The sequence below is a fragment of the Columba livia genome, chromosome 4 (genome assembly GCF_036013475.1).
Source record: "Columba livia isolate bColLiv1 breed racing homer chromosome 4, bColLiv1.pat.W.v2, whole genome shotgun sequence".
Classification (NCBI taxonomy): domain Eukaryota; kingdom Metazoa; phylum Chordata; class Aves; order Columbiformes; family Columbidae; genus Columba; species Columba livia.
Window position 1 is genome coordinate 34,834,600 of NC_088605.1, and position 20,008 is coordinate 34,854,607.

Consider the following 20,008-nt stretch of genomic DNA (forward strand, 5'->3'; position numbering starts at 1 on the left):
ATGGCATGTATTCTAAGAAAGGCATGATAAAAAATAAACACCTTTTTCATTCTAGGACATGTAAGTTTTATGGGACTTGAACAGTTGCACAGTAACATCCGGTTTTACCATTGACAGAAAAATGTCTCACCTAACAAGCACTGCACAGAAAAACAATTCTTGTAGGTTTGAGTGCCAGCCCTGCTCATCATCTTGAGAGGATTGGATGCAAAACCAACTGTCCATTCCACTGAAAGAGACTTCTTTGGAGAAGTATCCACTAGTGGCCAGGAAGAGCCTGAAGGAAACTAGACTGTCCAATGATTCAAGACATGAAGCATCTTAGATCTCTTGAAGACAGCTATTCAGAAATGTAATTGTTCTCTGTGCTCATGAAAAGCTATACACTGTCCATAGGATTCAGAAATCTATAATGGTCAAGGAAACTGCTTGAAGTACCTCAAAAGAACTTTTGAGAGGTGAGGAGAATAAGACAGGAAATGCACATCTTCAAGAACAGGTGTTTTACTCTGAATTGCAGTGAGATACACATCTCCACTCAAGGTTTTTCAGCCTTTGAGCTATAGTCCTATAGGAAACTCTTACAGAACAGTAAGCACCACTACTTTTCTGACCTTATCTGACTGGTCTAGCACAGACCCTTCAAACATGTATCTCAGTCAATTTGTCTGGTGGCATTCCACAGGTCAAACCATACTTGGCCTGCCTTGTCTTCTCTGCAGAGACTAGCCAAGGTTGCTGGTCCTGTCAGAGGAAGATATGCTACTTCTAAGCTATAGTGTAAGTTGCTTTTTCTTTGCCCATGACACATTTCTTTGCTGACACTCACTGAGTAGATACAGCACCTTTCAGTACTAATACATCTGTCATTTGAGTTTAAACTGGGCTTCAGCCAGCAATAGCTACCAAGGTAGTATTAGCTTTGGAATGTGCAACAGAACTTCAGACATATTGACTGACATGATAAAGTATCTTCATGATTTGCAGGGGTTTTTATCATTGCTCTGTAAAGTATGTATGGAAGATAGAAAGGGTCTAGATTAGATTGCAGCATTTAAAGCAAGTTGGGCTTTTATATGAAATCTGTGCTACTTTTTTGGTCTGAGGTGCCAGTGTCAAAGACCTGCAGAACTACTGGAGATGAGACTTCTTAATAAAAAGAAAAATGTATGCAGGTAAGAGGGAGAAAGAACTCCAAGTCCTTAACTTGCTGATGTGGCAATCACTGCAGTTTTGTGCCAATAGACTGTTTGGGGTTTATGGGAGACCAAGGAAGGTGCAGTTCAGTCCAGCTGGGTCTAAAGAATAAAAACCCAGATTAAGACTTCAAAAAGCAGACTGGTTGCAGTCAGAAATGGTGCAAGCCACAGAAGTGCCAAAATGCTCCTTTTTAAAGTATGAATTTGGACAAACTGTAGTAGTTTCCTTCCAGCTGAAGTTATGGGCTTTTAAGTGAAGGTCTTCAACATTAGGATGCATCATCTGTAAAAAGGCCCACTTCAGCTCTGAAACAAAAGCAGGAAATCCTTAGATAAACTCAGGGAAGAAGAGGGCATTTCACAACCCTTCTGTACCAGATTCAAGATTTGTCACTACCACATTACACTTCTGGGTGTGTAGATTAGTTAATGCTTGGCAGGGAAACACAGTTAAAACTAGTGTAAATACAGACATATTATCACTGTGCATTTTAGCAATCAACAGGTATGAATGTACAACAGCATGCAGGAGACAACACTGAAAGAATTTGTACCTATCATGGGTAGTAATTAACTGTGTTTGAATTCAGGCAGCTTACACAAGTGAATGAAGTTAATACACAGCAACTGGAGGAAACCTGTATTAATCTTGTGTACTACACCAGACCTGCCCGAACTTCCGAAAAAATGCAGTAGCTGCTAGAGATAGCAAAATGGCCTTTTCATATAGACAACAACTATTAAATTGCTCATTTTGCTTTCCAAACAGTAAGGTTTCTATTAGGTGTATGGATTTTGCTTTAAAGTTTTATTTAATTATTGTTTTGTTAAGATTAATCAAACTTGTCCGTGGGACAATGATCAAGAAACACTCTTGCCCAGATACCACTCCTTTTAAACAGTTTACAGGGACCTTTTGCTGCTGATGAACTTGCATCACTTCACAGCTGAAAGGCAAAACCAAGAACTTAGAAGTTTACCATATTTTCACAAGCTTTAAGAAAACAAGATGCAACCTTGACTTTTGATCCATGCTGAATTAGGATATAGCATTAATGTTCACAAGGAAGAAGCAGTTCCCTGTCTAGTTACATATGCGTCTATCAAATTTGAAAGCACCTGTGCTCCCCACTTTTTCTTTTTTTTACAAGAACCTAGACTTACCTTACGACAATCAATACATATTTTGAAGATTAACTTGTTTGATAGTGCGTACTTCTCATTTTCACTTCATTAGTGAGGTTCTTCCCTTTAAGAAAAGGAACTCAACATTAAGAAGCAACATAAGAGCTCTCTACTTACCTTTCTGATTTCATACTAGCATCTTATGCACATCTTGAGCAATTACCATTGATGTTCTAAGAAAACAGATGCAAACCCACAAAATCTGGGTTTGTTTAAAAAGAAGTGGTGAAATGCTAAATGCCAAATAACATCAGATCTTTTCTCATGTGAGTTTTAATGACAAAATAACCAGATTGTTTAAAAGAAATAATTTTATATGCAACCGTGTATATTCAAGGCACACTGCTAGTCTTCCTGTTAACTGAATTATTTCTGTATTGAGCAATTTCATGGAATAGGTAAATGCTGTTTCCCTAGCAATATCTTTCACTGGAAACCCTGGGAGTTCATATTCCCTACTAGAAGGGCCATTAGCATAAAAGAAAGCATCCCCGCATTATAGATATTTATCTGGACCACTTTCAGAATCTAAAGTTTTCTTTCTGTATATACCTCCTATTTCAACAATTATTCCAATGAACAATTATATCAGGCTCCCAGCTTTCTTCTCTGCCTTGGAAAAAAGTATTTTTGATTTAGCAAGTAGAAATTAAACCAATACTTTTCAAGATAAATTAGTAATATTAACAGTTAAAATCTCGCTTGTACTTTGTTCTGCAGCTTCAGTGTTTACTTAAGTTATGTTTGTTTGTTAATACTAGGGAGCATTGACATTAGGTAGACATTAGATGTTGATACAATCCCCAGTCCAAGGCTTCCAGCTAGTCTTCTCAAAAAGGAAATATAATCATTAAGATGTAACAAACAGAAAAAGGAGTAAAAAGCAAAGGAGGACTTAAGACACTTGTCTCCAACAGCTGGCCTCATTCTTCTTCTCCATGCAACATTAGTAGCAATGATCCACCCCCTGAAGAAGCCTATCTTTGCAATCTCAAATTAACCACTAGCGTGGGAAGCAGGACAGGGCCTTGGGATAAGCTTTGCCTTCCCTCCTATCCTCCTGATGGTCACAGCCCTTAACAGGAGTTCTCTGTAAGAGCTGTTTGCTTACTGTCGTGCAGGTCTCCGCAGCAGAGCTACACCACTTAAAGCTAAAATTCAAAGCAAAAATTCAAAATGCTGGCTTTACGCTCCCCTGCCATATGTTAACTAGTATTACTTGCAAATGCTAAATTCTGTGAAGGAATCGGATCATAACTGTGGAAACAGGCTCGGTATTTTACGTAGCTTATATTAGTTACAGTCCTGTGCATTGATTCATACCATCTGGCCCAACAGCATGGAGGCTTCCAAGTGCAGCGCATCCAGCCCCAACCACCCCAGCCCTCTAGTGGAGATGCTGGTGAGAGCTTTGATGGCATTCATCCATCAGGGCTTGCTTTCACTCATCACCCTTCTGGGCTGCTCTCAACTCAGCACAACTGCTTCGCAATCAGGCTTGCCCAGAGATGATGCCACTTCTCCCTCTGTGCTGTCAAGGGAGACCTTAGCAGAAAAGAGCAGAGACCTACGGGGACTTCAGAGCTCCTGCAGCCCACCTAGTGAGGACCACCACACCCAGCCCTGCAGAGCTGCTCTGTCTGCCTTGCCAGGGCACAGGCAGTCTCAAGGAAGAACGCTGTTGGGCATGAACCTTAGGTGTAAGCTTTGATACAACAGGTACACCTCTCACTTCTCCTCTATTAGCATCTCCCATTGCAAAGGAGCAGAAACAGCTGTTTTCATCTTTTTTTCTACCTACTTTAAGGCCTGGAGGTGAGGAAATTCACTTTTAACTACCACCCAAGTAGTGTTTCAACACTACTGGCATATTTCAGGACAACACAGTTAACTTAGCCTGTCAGAAACCTGCTGGGATTTGTCTACTGGCTCTGTGCCAGTAGTACTTATGTTTTGATTTTTTATTCTCTATCAAAACTTTTATTGAAAGCTTGTGCTTCAGGCTTTTTAGACAGTTGCCAAGTCCAAGAACTGTGGTGCTGTGCCTAAACACAAGTGTGGCCACACATGTACCCAAACACCACTTGAGGAAAAGCAAAGTTTACATCCCAGAGAATACCAGTCATGTCTCAGCTCTCTAGAGATCCATTAGGATCAAGATTCCATCACATTTGCAATTTCTGTTCCCCAATATAACATAACCCCTCTCAAAGAATCCTTATACCACTTCAAAGCTTATATAGGCAGTGGCAAAACATAATAAAGAAAAGTTTCAGCATTAGACAGACCATCTTGAACAATAAAGACCACACCAGGTTGTTTGACAGAACTACAACAAAACCCACTAAAAGTATCCAAAACTGCTTATACAGCATAATTCTATCATATCCAAAAATTGACTCCCAAGTGTAAAGTCACAAAGACAAGAGTTTAATATTGACCAAAAAAAAAAAAAAAAGGCGCTTAAGTTAGTGGTACTTTCTTTCTTGAAATAACATACTGGTCATTTGAAAGTCACTGAAGAGGTCTGCTTTTAGCTCGGAAGACTTTTACAGTTACAGCTGAATTAAAATGCCTTAATTGCAAGGGTGTGATGTTAACACAAACTGAAAACTTAAGACCTGGGATAAAGAATAAATTCAGTTGTTAAGATTCTAGCAGTTACATGAGGCCTTTCAGTGCCTTTCCCATATCATGAAAAGTCCTTCAGTATCTTTCCCACCACCATTATTTCAAGATTCACATGGGTTTTTTTTTAAAAAATATACTAATGGGGTTAAATTGAAACCAAGCGCCATATGCTTGTAATGTCTTCTGTGAAGGTCTAAAGCCACCCTGTTTCAACTATTTGGTTATTCAGTGCAGAAAGTTAAAGATCACAGAAGGTATAACAGCTTTTAATACTCCATTAATATTATAGATTAAAAATTATTGCATAGTCTTATGCATTTCCTAAAACAGCGTTCTCTGGAAATTAAACATTTAATATAAAAGGAGCAACTCTTTAAAACATGAATTGCTTTCACTACCTCGACCTTCTATCCTTTTTCGATTTGTCAGTACATTTGTCCATTGTTTTCTCATTGTCTCCTCTGCACTTGGGGCAATACCATTTCCCCTTTGGTTTGTAGGTGAGTCCAACACACGAAAAGTGGAACCACTCAATAGGACACTGTTCATTATCACATCCTATCATTTCACCATAAGACACTTGGTTGCATAAGCAGTAAGTTGGTTCATTGGGATCAATTGCAAATTCTACAGGTGAAACCTCTCTCTCTTGTTTGGCTTTGGAACGTTTTTTCTTCTTGGAAGATTTAGATCTTTTTTCTTTAGGTGGCTGATCATCACAGTCATCAATCCCATTTGCTATATGGCACAGGTCACGGCTTTCGCTGGTTCGCTGGCGACGAGGTCTACGCGAAGATCTCTCTGGCTGGCAGGACTCCATCTTTGCCTTTTCTAGAGGCTTTTCATTCTCAGACAGATCTTGAAAACACTGAGAGTGTGTTTCCATTTGCCGGGCTCTATTCTCTACCAGTTCTAGCATTTGAGTAACTATTTGAATTTTTTCATCTCCAAGTTCTTGGCTATTGATTAACGCACGCTGAAGATGCTGCTGCAAGCGTTTCTTCTGAACAGGATCATTTTCTGACTTGTATTTTTCATAGACATCATCTATTTCTTTTAATGCTTCTATAAAATAAAGATAATAGGAGTAATTACACAAGATGGAACATGCTTAAGAAAAATATAGAAATTATATTTCTAACTGATAAGAAATAGTACAAATTTTAATTATAGTATACCCCAGTGGGCTAGATTGGATATTCTATTCAAGTTGCATGTGATCATCAAATCAGTGGTTTAAGAGATAATCTGTTGCAAGAAAAAAGAATCTCAAGTTCTAAGGAAAAGCAAACTTATTTTAGCCATTGGAAAAAGAAAGGCTAACCCATGAAAGGGGAGCATAGCTCCTGAAGTGTGGATAGTCCAGATCCTGCCTCCATTTGATCAAGCAGGAATTTCTGTCAAGAGTCCTCACTACCACAGTTCCAAAGCCTGGGCCACAAACCAAAGCAATAGCTGACTGTATCACAAGAACAAACATGGAACTTGTACAATCATTATATATCATGATATACAGCACTCCAGAATTATACATCCTGGTCCCCTACCTTCCCCTTCTTAATCATCTAAAGGTTTGGTATTACACTTTCAAGTAGACATAGTTCTAAAAGGACTATGACAATTGAAGTTACACAACAGCAGATTTACAATCAGGATTTAAATAACTTTAACCACTCAAAATGCTTTTCCTATTACCAAGACAAATTACAGCAAGATGCATTTTACATCAAGGCTGAACTTTTCAGAATAGGTGACCTACTGTTTAGTGCATCACAGGATATTTTTAAGCAACTGGTAATGAGTGGCTCACAGTTTGGCTTCTAAGCTTTTTTCTTCTTGCAAGTCATGCAAAATAACCGGATGAATTGCTCTGAATCTTTTATAAAACTTAGTTCTTAGAAGCAAGTTTAATGAACCCAAATGGGAGATTAGCAAATGCCATATAAGCCAGTCAGTCTATACATTATTGTTCTATATTGCTGGATTTTAAAAGAATATTTTATATATAGATCTACTGTAATTTTTGGTCTAGAAAAGACAGAGAAATTGCTAATGTAGAAGGAAGTAGATTAGTAGAACTGACAGTGCAACTTGATGCACAGTGAGGTACAGAACTGGTTCCTTCAACGTAAGGCTTTTATATTGAAACAAGCAAGGGAATTTATGAATGATACTAAACTATTTACTTCTAAAGTGAGAATATATGCAGTACAATATATCTCTTCTTAAAGATCTGTGCTTCACAGACCAGCTTTCATTTTTAAAGAATTTGTCTGCATTGTACAGTTGTGAAATGATTCAAAGCTTGCGCTACATGGAAGCTATATATATATTATCTCAACAGCAATCACAGTGATTTTTTTCCTGCTGACATCTTGAAACAGTAGCTCAAGCACGAACAGCCACTTTTTACTATAAATTCTGAAACATATAACAAAAGGAGCCAACAGCATTTTGTTCTGTTCTAGACTTTCACTAGGGGAAGATAAAAATCACTACTCGGCCTATCCAATAACTCATTTAACCTACTTTTTCTCAATACTAGCATTCCAGCTACCATTAAAACCACAAGCTTTGTTTCCCTGCATCTTCAGCTGCATCTCTTGCCTGTTGCCCTGACAGAGGATTAAAAAAAAACACCCCAAAAATCTTACTCTTTGCTCCTGAAAAGCATGGAGTAAGGTACTTTGTAGGCTGTTGACCTAGAAATGCATAACCAGAGTACAATATTCTGCAGCCACTTTTTTTTTAAATGAGGGAAGAAAAGTGCACATGTAGTCACACATACTTCCCACATCGGGAATGCCCTGCCCAGGAGAATCCACAAGCATTAACTGTTTGCTTTTTCATGCTGTGACAGAACAGCATTCACCCTGAGCAGATTATTTCCAGGATGCAGCCCGTGAAGATATGCTGAACACTTCAAATAGATCACCATCCATTAAAAAGAAGAACTTATGGACTGACAGAGACACAAGTTCACCAAACCCCTTGTTGGTCCCCAACATTAAAGAAGGCATCCACAACTAAACACTTCTGAAACCCTTGTTTTAAAAACAAACAAAAAACCACCCAAAACCAAACACACACCACCACCACCCCCCCCCCCCCAAAACAAAAAACACAACACCCCACACCAAACACACACACACCACAACAACCCACAAAACACACAACAGAGAAAGCAAGGCCAAGTGTTCATTACAGATAATGTGATTAAGTTTGGTGGAGCTAATAAAAGCTAAAAGATTTTCAGTTTTCCAAGCACAGCAGTGGCTTTTTCCCTCCTGCATGAACTATCACTACCTTTTAAATTAGCTGAAATTATATAGCACTGCTTTCACATCTTCAGACTTAAGCCAAAAATATTTTTATCAAATATCTAGGGGTTTGGTGGGGGTTTTTTTTGTTGCTTTTTTTTAAAACACTTGAAGACTTTGGTGAAACTAGCACCAAATCTCTGCTTGGTCCCAGTACTGTATTAGTGGCTGGAGTAATACATACAGGAGATATAGCCTAAATAAAAGGCTGAATCTATTCAAGACAGATCTAGAGCGTTGTCACTACAGATTGGGTAAAGAGCCTGCTAGGCAGTCCAGCCTTGACTAAAAATTCAAAATGGGGCAGAGAAGTCTGTGCCCTTTAGACTTTAAAAACACAGGAAACTTACAAAAGCCTGTTCTTATGTACCTTCCTGGGTAATTAGAAAGATAATGGAAAGAATCCGTTTACAATAGCTGTCTTCTGAGGTGGCCCGTTTAACGTCTGAAAGGCCTTAGGTGTCGCCTCTCAGCCGTTCCGAAGCAAGTCTCCCATTCGCAGGGAGACACGGCTCCGGGCTCCCGCCGCACCGGGCCAAACCCGCGCCCCCCCCGCCGCGGGTCCTCTGCTGCACAGCTCAGGCAATGGGACTCTTCAGAAGGCACTCTCGTACCATTAGGCGGTAAGGCAGTAATTAGAAGCAAAAGATTCCACGACTGCGCAGCCCGAGAATGCCAGGCGTAATGGACTGTATGGATATTTAACCTGCATTTTGGAAGACGCTGTGTCTTCCACTGAAGTTCGCGGTAACTTCCCGCTCCAGGGACCCTCTCTATCACCACAGGGAACGCTGACAACACGTCGCGCATCCCCCTCCCTTGCGCCGAACCTCAGCGCCCGGCGGGACGGGGACACAGGGTCACGGCTCGGCCGGGACGCGACAACCGCACCCCCGCAGTAAAACCTGTCCCCGTGTCCCCGACGCCGGTTCAACCAGCAAGGCTGCCCGGCGGCAGCGGCCCCGCACAGGGGAACGGCCCCCCACGCGGAGCCGGGGCCTAGCACCGGGCAGGGAGGCACCGCCGGCTCCCACCGCCGCCGGGCGCCCTCCCCCGACAGGGACCGGCCGCCGCCCGCCCCGGCAGACACCGAGCGCGACATCCCGGCACGGCCGCGGGCTCAGCCCCGCGCAGGCCCCGGCAGGGGGCCCACCCCGGCGCCCACCTCCCTCCACCGGACCCGCCCCAGCTCCGGCCCCTCCGCGCCGGGCGCATGTGCGGCCAGCGGGCGCCCCCCCCTTTTCCTCCCCCGCCCGGTGTCCTGTGGCGGAGGCCGCGTCCCGCGGTGGCACCCACCTTGGCACTGCGTGTCCATCTCCCGCAGCAGGGAGGCGTTGCGCTGGATGTCCAGCGGCAGCGACTCCACGCACTCCAGGTAGTCCTGCACGTAGAGCGAGAGCAGCCGGGCCCGCTCCCCGCCCGGCGCCGCCGGCCCCGCCACCAGCTGCGGCCCCGCCAGCATCATCCCCCCGCGCCAGCAGCACATCCGCCGCCGCCGCGCCGCCCGTACCGGGCGCGGGGTCCCCGCAGCGGCCCCGCTCCGCTCCCTCCTGCCGCCGCCGCTCTGCCGACTGCGGGCCGAGGTGCACGGGCCGGGCTGGGCCGGGCCAGGCCAGGCGGAGGCGCCTCAGGGGGCGGTGGGGGCTGAGAGCCGCGCCGGGCCGGGCCGGGCTGCCGCTCCGCAGGGTCCCGCACCCCTTCCCGCCGCGGTGCCGCCGCCGAAGCAAAACCCACTAGGCGCCCCCGCCCCTGGCCGCCGGGCTGCACGCATGCGCGAGGCCCTGCCCTTATAAGGCGCGGCTGGCGGTGCTGCGAGGGGTTCGCATTCTCGCGCCTTCCCCTCTCGCCCGCCCCTACTGGCCCTGCGTGCGGCAAGGGGCGGCAGCCAGAGCGGAGGCGGAGCCTGCCTTAAGGGCGCACGCGTCCCCTGTTTCCGCACCCAGGCGGAGCGGTGACCCCCCACCGGGGGTCGGCGGGGGTCGCCGCCTGACAGAGGTAGCTGGTGCAGCGGGCTACTCGCACCCTGCGACGGCATGCAGCGGGGCGACTGCTACTGATCTGCTCGCCCCGCCCCTGTCCGCGCCAGGTGCCCCGCAGCGCCCGTGTGTGGACGGGGGCGGGCGGCCGTTGCGGGGGGCGCTGAGGCGCCACGCGCCGGGCGGGGCCGGGCCGGGACTCCCCTAACGGCCGCTGCCCAACGGGCAGGCGCGTGCCTCCCTGGAGCAGCGCCAGCTCCGCGCCCAGCCTCACCGAGCAGCCTCACCGGGCCGCTTGGCGCCTTCCCTGTGGCCCCTGCCGCGGGCGCGCACCGGTGTGAGGTGAACAGAGCGAAAATGAGCACCTAGCGTGCAGTCAGTGCCTGCCGTGGCAGCGCTGTAACCGGGCTCTGGGGACCGCGGGCTCCGTGAGGGTCTCTGGGGCGTGCCTCCTCCTGTACTCGTGGGCCGTACTTACTAGCACCGACTAATGCTCTTCCTCGCTCGGTCCGCCCATGTTAATTTGCTTTTCCGAAAAAATTACGTCTTTGATGTCGTGGCGGAGTTCATCTCGAGGACACATTGCGGCTGTTACGGATTACTATATAGGCTGTGAAGCTCTGCACTGTATTTTCAGTCATAATCCTGAACTGTCCCGCTTTGTTAGGAGATAATTCAAAAGCTATTGAAGCAAGCAGAAAAGTGCAGAAGGTTTACGTTTGATGGTGAAACCTTTGCCTTTGCACCATCCTGTAATTTTCTTGAAATATTTTGGCATACTAAATAATATGTCAGCACTGGTGGCACTAAGTGTCTCAAAACACACCTTTCCAAAGGCATTGTGTCTGACAGGAGAGGAATGCAAGTAAGTTTTATTGCAATAAAATGTATATACACATTAAATTGTTTGCAGACGGCCTGCGCGTTTCTCTCCCACTATTTTGAGCTATATCTGCAACAATTTATTTCTGAAGAGCAGTTTTCACCATGAGGCGCGGTTTGTATCGGTGGCGTGGTGAGAAGCTATGTGCAGGGAAGGCAAGTTTCTGTCTGGTACACAAGAGTGTGCACCGTAGTCAAGCTTTTGTCACTGTAGCAGTTGATAGGGTGAGGGATCTAATTAATTCATATCCTCCAACTGTACAAAGCAGCAGCTTAAACTGTTCTTGCCCTTAATAAGAGCTACCTGATTTAGCTTTAAAGAAGAGCAAAATGATTTGTGATAAACTATTACTTAGGGAAGCTGAGTGACATTTTATGCTGAGGAATAATTTTAGAGAATTTTAAATAAGGTGTCAAAGAAGTTTAGCCTTTTTAAACGCACTCACCTGCCAACAAATCTCCCAATTTTGACAATATCCTGTCTTTCCCAAGGCTGTTGCAGAATTTGTATCAAATGTTGTCCACAAGTATAGTAGGAAACAAAAGTAGAAATATACTATTTTGCTATATACTTTTCCTGCTGAGAGAATGAGATAAAGCAGACAGTAGCACTAAAAGGCTGAGATTTCATCCCCATCTCTCTCTCATTTTTCTGACCTTTAGTACATTAATAATAATTGGTAAGCATCAGGAAAAAAATCTTGTGGACTCTTGAAACACCCTGAGGAGACCTGTACATTTTACAGTGTGTTGCATTATATTTCAGGAACCTGAAAAAAGTGGAGAAAAATATTACTCTTGGCAAACTTAGAAAAAACAGCATCAGAGATAACTGAATTCAAGAGTAAAATGAAAAAAAAAAAAAAAATACAACCCCCAAAACCCCTTCTGTCTTGCATTCCTACCTATAGCTAAGTGGCCAGCACTAAAAGACTACCCATACTAATCCTGTAAATAACAACATTTCAAGGTGATGTGATCTAGAGTAGTGGTTAAGCAGCAGCACAGGCAGCACAGAGAGGTTGTATAGTCTCCATCCATGGATATTTTTTGAGCCTAACTGGAGGAGGCCTGGCACAATGAGATCTGGCTGTGAAGCAAGCTCTGCTTGGATGGCTTTCAGAGGATCCCTTGCAGCCTACTTTTTTTCCTACAATTCTGTTAGTACAGGATCTGTGCCAGATAGCTCCATGGCTAGTCCTATGACAAAGTTTGTGTGTTGAAATTCACTGATTTCATCTGACCAGCCCACAGATCAGCATCTCACATGACGGCAGTCTACCAGTATTATTTTCATAAGACCAGAGCTCATGAAAGTGTTTAAACACATTTTTAACTTTCAACTCATGCAGCTGTTAAGCTGGTATTCTACATGACACTGATTTTCATACATCTGCGTCTAAGATGTTGAGGAATTGTAGCTGTAGATGGATGGTTTTGCTCGAGTCAGCAATGTATTGGCAAGTTCATAAAAATGAATTAAAACGGAAGTTGTAGTCAGTACTTTGAAAACATTCTTTATTACAGTGTTGTCACTGGCCAAAAACCCAAGAAGTCTGCAATTCGGTGTGTTCATATTTTTAAGAGGACACCTGTGTCTTAAAATCTGTACCACTAAAACCAGCTGCTTCTTTTTTGTGTATTGTGACAGCTCAGACTGATGAAGCCAAGCCTCAGATCATTTTATACTACTTGTCTCATTTTTGCACAAATAGGTTTAGAAAGTAAAAATACACTAGTTACCCTCACTTCTATTGGCAGTAAACCACTGGAACTTTATCCTGTGTTCACTGCTGTCACTTCTGAATAACTGAAGCCTCATCAATTGAATTCTTTTATATAATATTGACAGATAACAGTTACTGTGCAGGCAAAAAGCTCTACCTGTATACTAGTGCAAAAGGACTTAGATTAATATAAGTGGTACAATATTCTTTAGAAAGATCTTGTCTGTTTTGAGGGGGTGTTTTTCTTATAGTAAGTTTGAATGGCTGTAGTGTTCTGCCATCTCATGAAGAAATAAAGCCGAGAAATTGAGATTTTCCCTGCCGAGCAGAAAAATAAAGCAAAAATATTTATCAAAAATTAACATGTTATTTGAAATTAAATGTTAATTAAATGATAATTTTAAAATATTATTTTGGCATCACATTTTCAAAGAAGAAGCTATATATGCATCGTTAGTAAAGAAATAGCCAAGAAAGTATTTTTAGAATAATTAGTAACATTTATTGTAGGTGGTTTCTGTGCTGAAAACTTAATGTTTGTCACTGTGGGGGAAGCAGTGTCTAAGGTACCGCGGAGATCAGCTAACATTTCCTGAATTTAAATGCTGTCTGCTGCTTTTGAACACTAGAATAAAGATTTAAACTTTGAGTACTCTTAAGAATGCAGCGGTAATGTTAGAGCAGATTTCCCTAGGAAAAAGAAGCTGTAGCTTGCTGCATGTTTGAATCCTCAGGGGGGAGGAAAGCAAGAAGCAAGGCTCAATTCTCTGGTTTGATCATGTTTCAAAGTGATAGGAGCAAGCAGTGGAGCATTTTGATGTACTGGACTCAAGTTTGCAGGTTGATAGCCTCTGTGACTCAACTATGTCTCTTCTTTCATGACTGTGAAAATAATCTGGAGATAAGAAGAGGTGTGGTACAGCAAAACCCTGCTATTTGTAGAGATGGACAGAAAGTAGGACCACGTATTTCCACCAACCCTCTCTACTTAGTGGAGAATTGTCAGCTTGAGGTTGACATTCACAGTGGTATCAGAGGTTATTAGGGTGTATTGCATAAAACCCACCTCAGTGGTTGTCTTTCAAGTGTAAATAATACAGAGAAGTCATATATTCAGTTTATTTAGATTTATTCATATGTGTCTAAACTACCCCCACTTTTCATGGAGAATAGATCCCAACAGTTTTGTTTCTTTATAATTTCCCGGTATAGTTTTTGAAAGTCTCAATCAGAGTATTCCTTTTCTTTTTTTTTGAAAGATTATTTCATTATATTAATAGATTATACTATGATAAAAATATTTCCAGATATTTAATCCAAATATTATTTCCTCATTTGCAGTTTTGCCCCTCATCTTTCGTAATCCTGATTTTACATCCTCAAATCATCGTTGATTCCTGTCCTGTTTCACCTAATAATACAGAAGTTGGTTAGATTTTTTTTAGCTTTCAGGAAGAGTTTGAGCCTCATTATTGATGAGAACAAGTCCAGAAGGGGCTGTAATTGTGAAAGACCTACTTAGCATTTAGTGGACATGTTCAAAGGATGGTAACAGGGTGCTTCTTTTAAGCAAATGACACAGAACTGATTTCTTACAATATGTATTTCTTGGCAGGTTTCCATGGGATGAAGAGGGTGAAGAATTCGCCAAGATACCAAGAAAAGAAACACAATGAAAAGAAAGAATGAGTACAAGCCAGATGGGCTTTTTGAAAACTCAGCTGAAGAAAGCTATAGGCCATGGAAAGCTCATGCAGAAGGCCATAGTTAACCTTCATATAGATGATATTCTAGGAAGAGGCTATCCTTGCTGAAGCTAGAGAGAGAAGCATGTTTATCTGAGTAAGCTATTCTTGAAAACTTATTTAACATCAGGTCATCCAAAAAAGCCATTTGCCTGTAATGGCTGACGACATCACTTTTGATTTTCCTTAAATACTAGGCTTGATTTATCTAGTTTAACGCAAATCATATGGAAACAACCATTATTATTTTTCTCTTTCATTTACACAAGTGTAGGACACCTGAAAACAAGACATTGGCTAACATCAGATCATTTCAATAAGGTGATGTACTAAACCAGTACATCTCCTGAAAACACTGATGTGGTGGGTTTTTCTTTTTCCCAGCTAGCATCATACTCATCTGCATCAAAGAGCTGTCTAGCACCAAGTAACAAACATCCCGTACTGATCAGGAGATGTATGTTATTCCTCATCCAATGCAAACATCTGTTCAAAAACTGGAGAAGCTCCAAGTTTTCTGGCAATATGCTCTAAAAGAAAATTTCTTCCTGTGCCCAAATTAGTGATCAGTTGACTTGTTTTAACATGGGGAAAAAGGCAGCTGCAATATCTAGCTCATCTTTTTTCTTCAAACTTGTGGGTTCTGTTTATCTCACCACAAGCAAAGTGAAAAAATGGAGTAAAGTGTGCAAACCCAGTTTACTTTGTGCTTTGTTTTGTAGTAACTATTTATTTTTACAATTCTTCCCATTCAGCTTCCATATTCTAATCCCATGGCTGTACCCAAGATTGTTTTGAGAAATTGATAGGCCCAAGGCAGGACATGGTGTAAGGAATTCACTTTTATATGACATCATTGCTTCCATGAGAGCATACTGACTTATTGTCAGTTTGTTTTGAGCAGAACCACAGTGCTCCTTTTTTAGGGTATCCACTCTGTTCAGAATGCCCTCTGGAAGTCAGCAGGAACTGGACAACAGCAACTTCTCACAGGTGCTATGGAACATGCTGGCTGACATAGAAACTGCAGTTCCTTAGAGGAGTGGGACACTCCTAGCCAGCTGAGGGGCAGCAACTGGCTGCTGCAAGGGGTAAAGCCACATGGATCATTCCCTGTCATTTACAACACGGATCTGTCCACTCCTGGCTGAAGTAACATGTCCCTCTTTTCCTCTCCAGGAAACAGCTTTCAGACAGTGACTCTTCTTCCTCACCTATTGTTTTAAAGCATAAACAATAAATGGATTTGCTTTCCAGCTCCAGAGACAATCACCATGCTGAACAATTCAGCAAGCGTGCAGATTATGTTTAGGGAAGCCAGGTGAGGAATGGTAACAAGTTAACCTTATGCAAATATGCAGCAACTGTCTTTATTGTCTTACTTGAAGCTTGATCATCTTCTATTTAAGTAAACAAAGAGTCCAGGTGACTTTAATGGGAAAGAACAGAGCCCCTTTTGCCTACAATAAACAAAGCATATTTTGTGTGTTCTTACCTGAGCTACACCCTAACATGCATCCTGTGTGGCTGTGATTCTGCTACTCAGCACAGGTCATGTGAAAGCCACATTCTTACTTCTTCCCCTTGAGAGGAACAAACATACATAATTGTACCTTTGTGACAGAGATTGTGAAATGAGGGCAGACACTGCACCTGCAGGCAGTTTCAATAGTTGATGGTTTAAGACATTCATAATACTCTCCTGTACATGGATGTTAATTCTCCTTTCCACCTCAGGAGACAAACGTGGGAGTCATTCAGTCAAATATGTCAGATGAGAGAGAATCTTAGTATAAATAGGTCTTGCCCTAAAAATGTCTCCATTGACTTTAAGGGGAGCCCAAGTCTGCTGTCACAGATGTCAGTGAAATGAATTCCACTCTCTATGTGAAAATGGGGTAATTACATGCCTATAGTTACTATTTATGAATTTTAGAGTTCCCCTGAAAACTTGATGAGAATTCTGGCATATAAATATACTAATAGGTAGTATGACTGAAAAGTCACCAAAAATAGCACTAGAGAGTAATTTCATATCTACAAAATAACTCTGTAGCACTAAGTCACCTGCATTATGTGCTTCTTAGGGGTGCTGCTGCTATGCAAATTTTTCAGTGCCACCACTTATGTCAAGTTACTTATGTCAGTATTATTCTAAACTTCTAACATATGACTAAAGTGCACTTTTATTTTTTCCAATAGCTGACAGAGTTTACATTTGCTTTATTATGCCCTTGTAATTGTGAGGAAAAAGTACTGCTTAAACATGATCTCTAGCCTCTCAACCATCCTCTTCCCCAAAATAATAAACAGAAATGTGACATTTGCTCCAAACTAAGGAGGGGTTTGGGGTCAAAGGCTATTGTCAAAATATGGGCTGCACCTGACTGAATACAGTTTGTCTCTTAAACTGCAGTTAAAATGTAAAACACCAGAGGATTTAGAAAATCAGGCAAACATTGATTAGATCAGCTTTTTACTAGTAACAAAGTACCTTTTGCCCAATGTACCCAATGCTCTCTGACAGTGGCATGTAAAACATAAAGTTTCACAGTCCACTTGGGCCTAAAAACTAATTTTACTTGACCATCAGTGACAATTCAAACCTTAAAGGGCTGTAGGTTCAGATGTTGGAGCAGAACAAGGCATTTTTAGTTTCAGGAATGTTACTGGAGAAAGAAAATAACTGGTAACCACTGGAGCCCAGTCTTTCACTGCCTTAGTAACAGGCAGTTGTGTTCAGAAATTATCATGTGCGATTTTCAAATTAGCCTGCAACATATTTGAGACCATTACCAGGTATCAACATAAGGCCCATTTTTCTGAATACTTGTATGGATGTGTCTTCACAGAATCACAGAATGTTAGGGATTGAAAGGGAGATGGACACCTTGGCTGTCATTTACAAAAGGCTAGCTGTATATCTGAATAGTCACCTGCAAGTGCTGGTGACTCTGCACTCAGGCCAGCTCTGCCTCAGCAGGTATCCCAGCTCAGCCGCATGTAATAACTGTCATCACAGGGGATCCGTGAAATTGCACAGGTTTAAATGCATGCAAGGAAGACAATTAGTCATAGCCTAAAAATTGATACTTCCTGACAGCAGATTTAAAACGGGGAGTGGTGCAGAGGTAATGAGCATAAATTACAGTGTTTTCTTAAAAACACATAACCTAGCTAATGGCAATACCTTTGCTGTGGCAGTGACAAGTAACAGAACCATTTAGAAGGCACATGAACACAAGTTCATCGTTGTTAAATGGACAAAGAGTGTGACATATCATACACTATGCAAAACATTGCAAAAATGCACATTTTAGCTGAAAGAAAAGCCTAAATGTTCTACAAAGCAGATATTGCTGTTATTTTCTCTGCAGTTTGCAACTTAGAAAGGCGGGAGACAGATCTGCTTAGTGAAAGAAAGCATCAAAACTCTTCTGATGTGTGCTTTTTTCCCTCAGTCTCTGGACCACTAGATCATGTCTCTTCATTATCAACTATAGTTGAAATGAGTTTGATGTTTTACCTTTTCTCTCCTGTTAACAAATTTGAAGACCAACATTTACCACAAACTATTATAGAAGTGAGAGAATATTGTCCATACACAGAGAAAATGAGCCCAAATTGTTGAGGTGCTTTAGTGCAATCTTTAGGGTCCAAACAAACAAAAAAATCAAAACCCCACATCAATCACTACACAAGCTTCAGCTTGTCTACACAAGTGTGTCTGCAGTCTTCAGCCTGTACTGCAACTGCTACCTGCACTACAAAAGGATGACAGCTCATGAAATGTTAGCTTCATAGAGCCTTAGATATATCCTTTTTAGCAGATGAAACTAGGACACCAGGATTTCATTACAGCTTCTCAACAACAAAGAAAAAAAACAACAGAGAACTTCTTAAAGCTGTGCCCTAGTTTAGTTGTTTCTTTTGGGATGTGTTCTTTGATAGCATTTTAATTTGAAATCTCTTTTTTTCCCATGTACATATAGCTGATCATATGAAGAATTATGGGAGAAAAGAAAGACACTTAAGTAGTTCAAGTGACTAAGACAGCAACCAAAAAGATGGCTCAGGCCAGGGGGTTTGTCAGCCCTTTGTGCACCCTTTCAAAGCTCTGGTGTGAAGCAGTCAGAGCTGCCATAGCTAGTTCTGCAGGGAGCTACTCCCCGCTCTGCACGCTGGTCTCCTCTGCTGAGCGCAGGGCTCTGACATTGCTGAAAAGGTGTCGCTGTGCAGATATTTCTGGGAGAAGAATTGCAAATGTTGGAAACCAGCGGGGTTTGCAAACTGCACTGTGCCTGCAGATAGGCCGTGTGCCTGTAGTTGACCAAAAAGAAACACACTGCTAGTTCAGCAGACCTGAACTAGGGCTTACCACGGGAGCTTCATGAATACCAATAGAGCGTGAACCAGAAGGATGCATTGGCTCTGGGCAGCTTGGGTGCTCCATTTATCACGTTTTTGGCTTGAGATGCCTGAACTTCACGTTATTTTGGGCATCTCTGCCAGTGCCCTTCTGTCACGTTTCATACCCAGACATGACTTATGGGCAGCAGAAGGCTTACTTCCATGGAGTCAAGCATGGTGATGCTTTATTTGTTTGACAAACTAGAGGTAAGAACAGAACTGCCTATGATATTAATTCAGCTTATCAGCACGGCTAGAACATATGCATGATTGCTGCAGGGAGCAGCATCTTGCATAGATTCTCCTGATAGGGAGCATAAGCATGAAAATCCGCCTCGAGAGGGCAGGTAACCCTGGTGGCACTCACTGCTCAGAGGTGCTGCTTTCTCTAGGAGGCCCAAGCGAGCAGGGGAGCCCCAAGCGAGCAGGGGAGCCCCAAGCGAGCAGGGGAGCCCCAGCTGCACATCCCGCAGGCACAGCCCTGCACATCAGCGTGTGCGTGACTGCTGCGCTGGAGAGGTGAGATGTTTGTGCTACATCAGCTTTTGTGCCGTCACTCAGATATGCATCAGGCTCTTCTGCGTTTGCTGTTCAACTGTTTGTTGCGTACGGCAAACGAACATGACAAGATGCGCCCATCTGGCCTCTTCCTTCTTACTGGAGCAGGGAAGGAAGGAAGGAAAGGCTTTCGGGCAGGGACATGAGCTCGGTCAGGCCTCCCTTAATGAGCCTGTAGGTCAGGAGGCACGCCAAGGTTCTGCGGGTGTGAGAATGGGGTTGCGGGATGCATCCTGCCAGCCAGAGCCCCTGCCGTGGAAGCGGTGTGGCCCCACGCGCGCTTTGCTCTGCCTGCAAACATCTCTGCTGTGCCGAAGGGGTCCCACGCAGCAAGTTTTCCCCCACGATGTTCCTCCGCTGGGACGGTCCAGCAAA

The 20,008-nt window shown here is 43.0% G+C and overlaps 1 protein-coding gene and 1 long non-coding RNA gene across 3 annotated transcripts; one reads left to right on the forward strand and one right to left on the reverse strand.

Moving 5' to 3' along the window:
• Positions 1–2,639: 2,639 nt before the first annotated feature.
• ING2 (inhibitor of growth family member 2) lies at positions 2,640–10,167 on the reverse strand. 2 transcript variants are annotated; one of them, XM_005500220.4, is made up of 2 exons: positions 8,950–9,532; positions 2,640–6,080 (listed from the first exon to the last, which is right to left on the reverse strand). In XM_005500220.4, exons 1-2 carry the CDS (start codon positions 9,143–9,145, stop codon positions 5,410–5,412), a joined length of 867 nt encoding a protein of 288 aa, XP_005500277.1. In that variant the 5' UTR covers positions 9,146–9,532; the 3' UTR covers positions 2,640–5,409. The 2 variants fall into 2 exon arrangements, with proteins under 2 accessions (XP_005500277.1, XP_064917321.1); XM_065061249.1 differs by lacking the exon at positions 8,950–9,532 and adding an exon at positions 9,632–10,167 and having other exon boundaries at positions 4,794–6,080.
• LOC110357246 (uncharacterized) lies at positions 9,549–15,362 on the forward strand. Its single transcript, XR_010472238.1, has 2 exons — positions 9,549–9,710; positions 14,536–15,362. It is a non-coding gene; the product is annotated as an uncharacterized LOC110357246 (long non-coding RNA).
• The last annotated feature ends 4,646 nt before the right edge of the window (positions 15,363–20,008 follow it).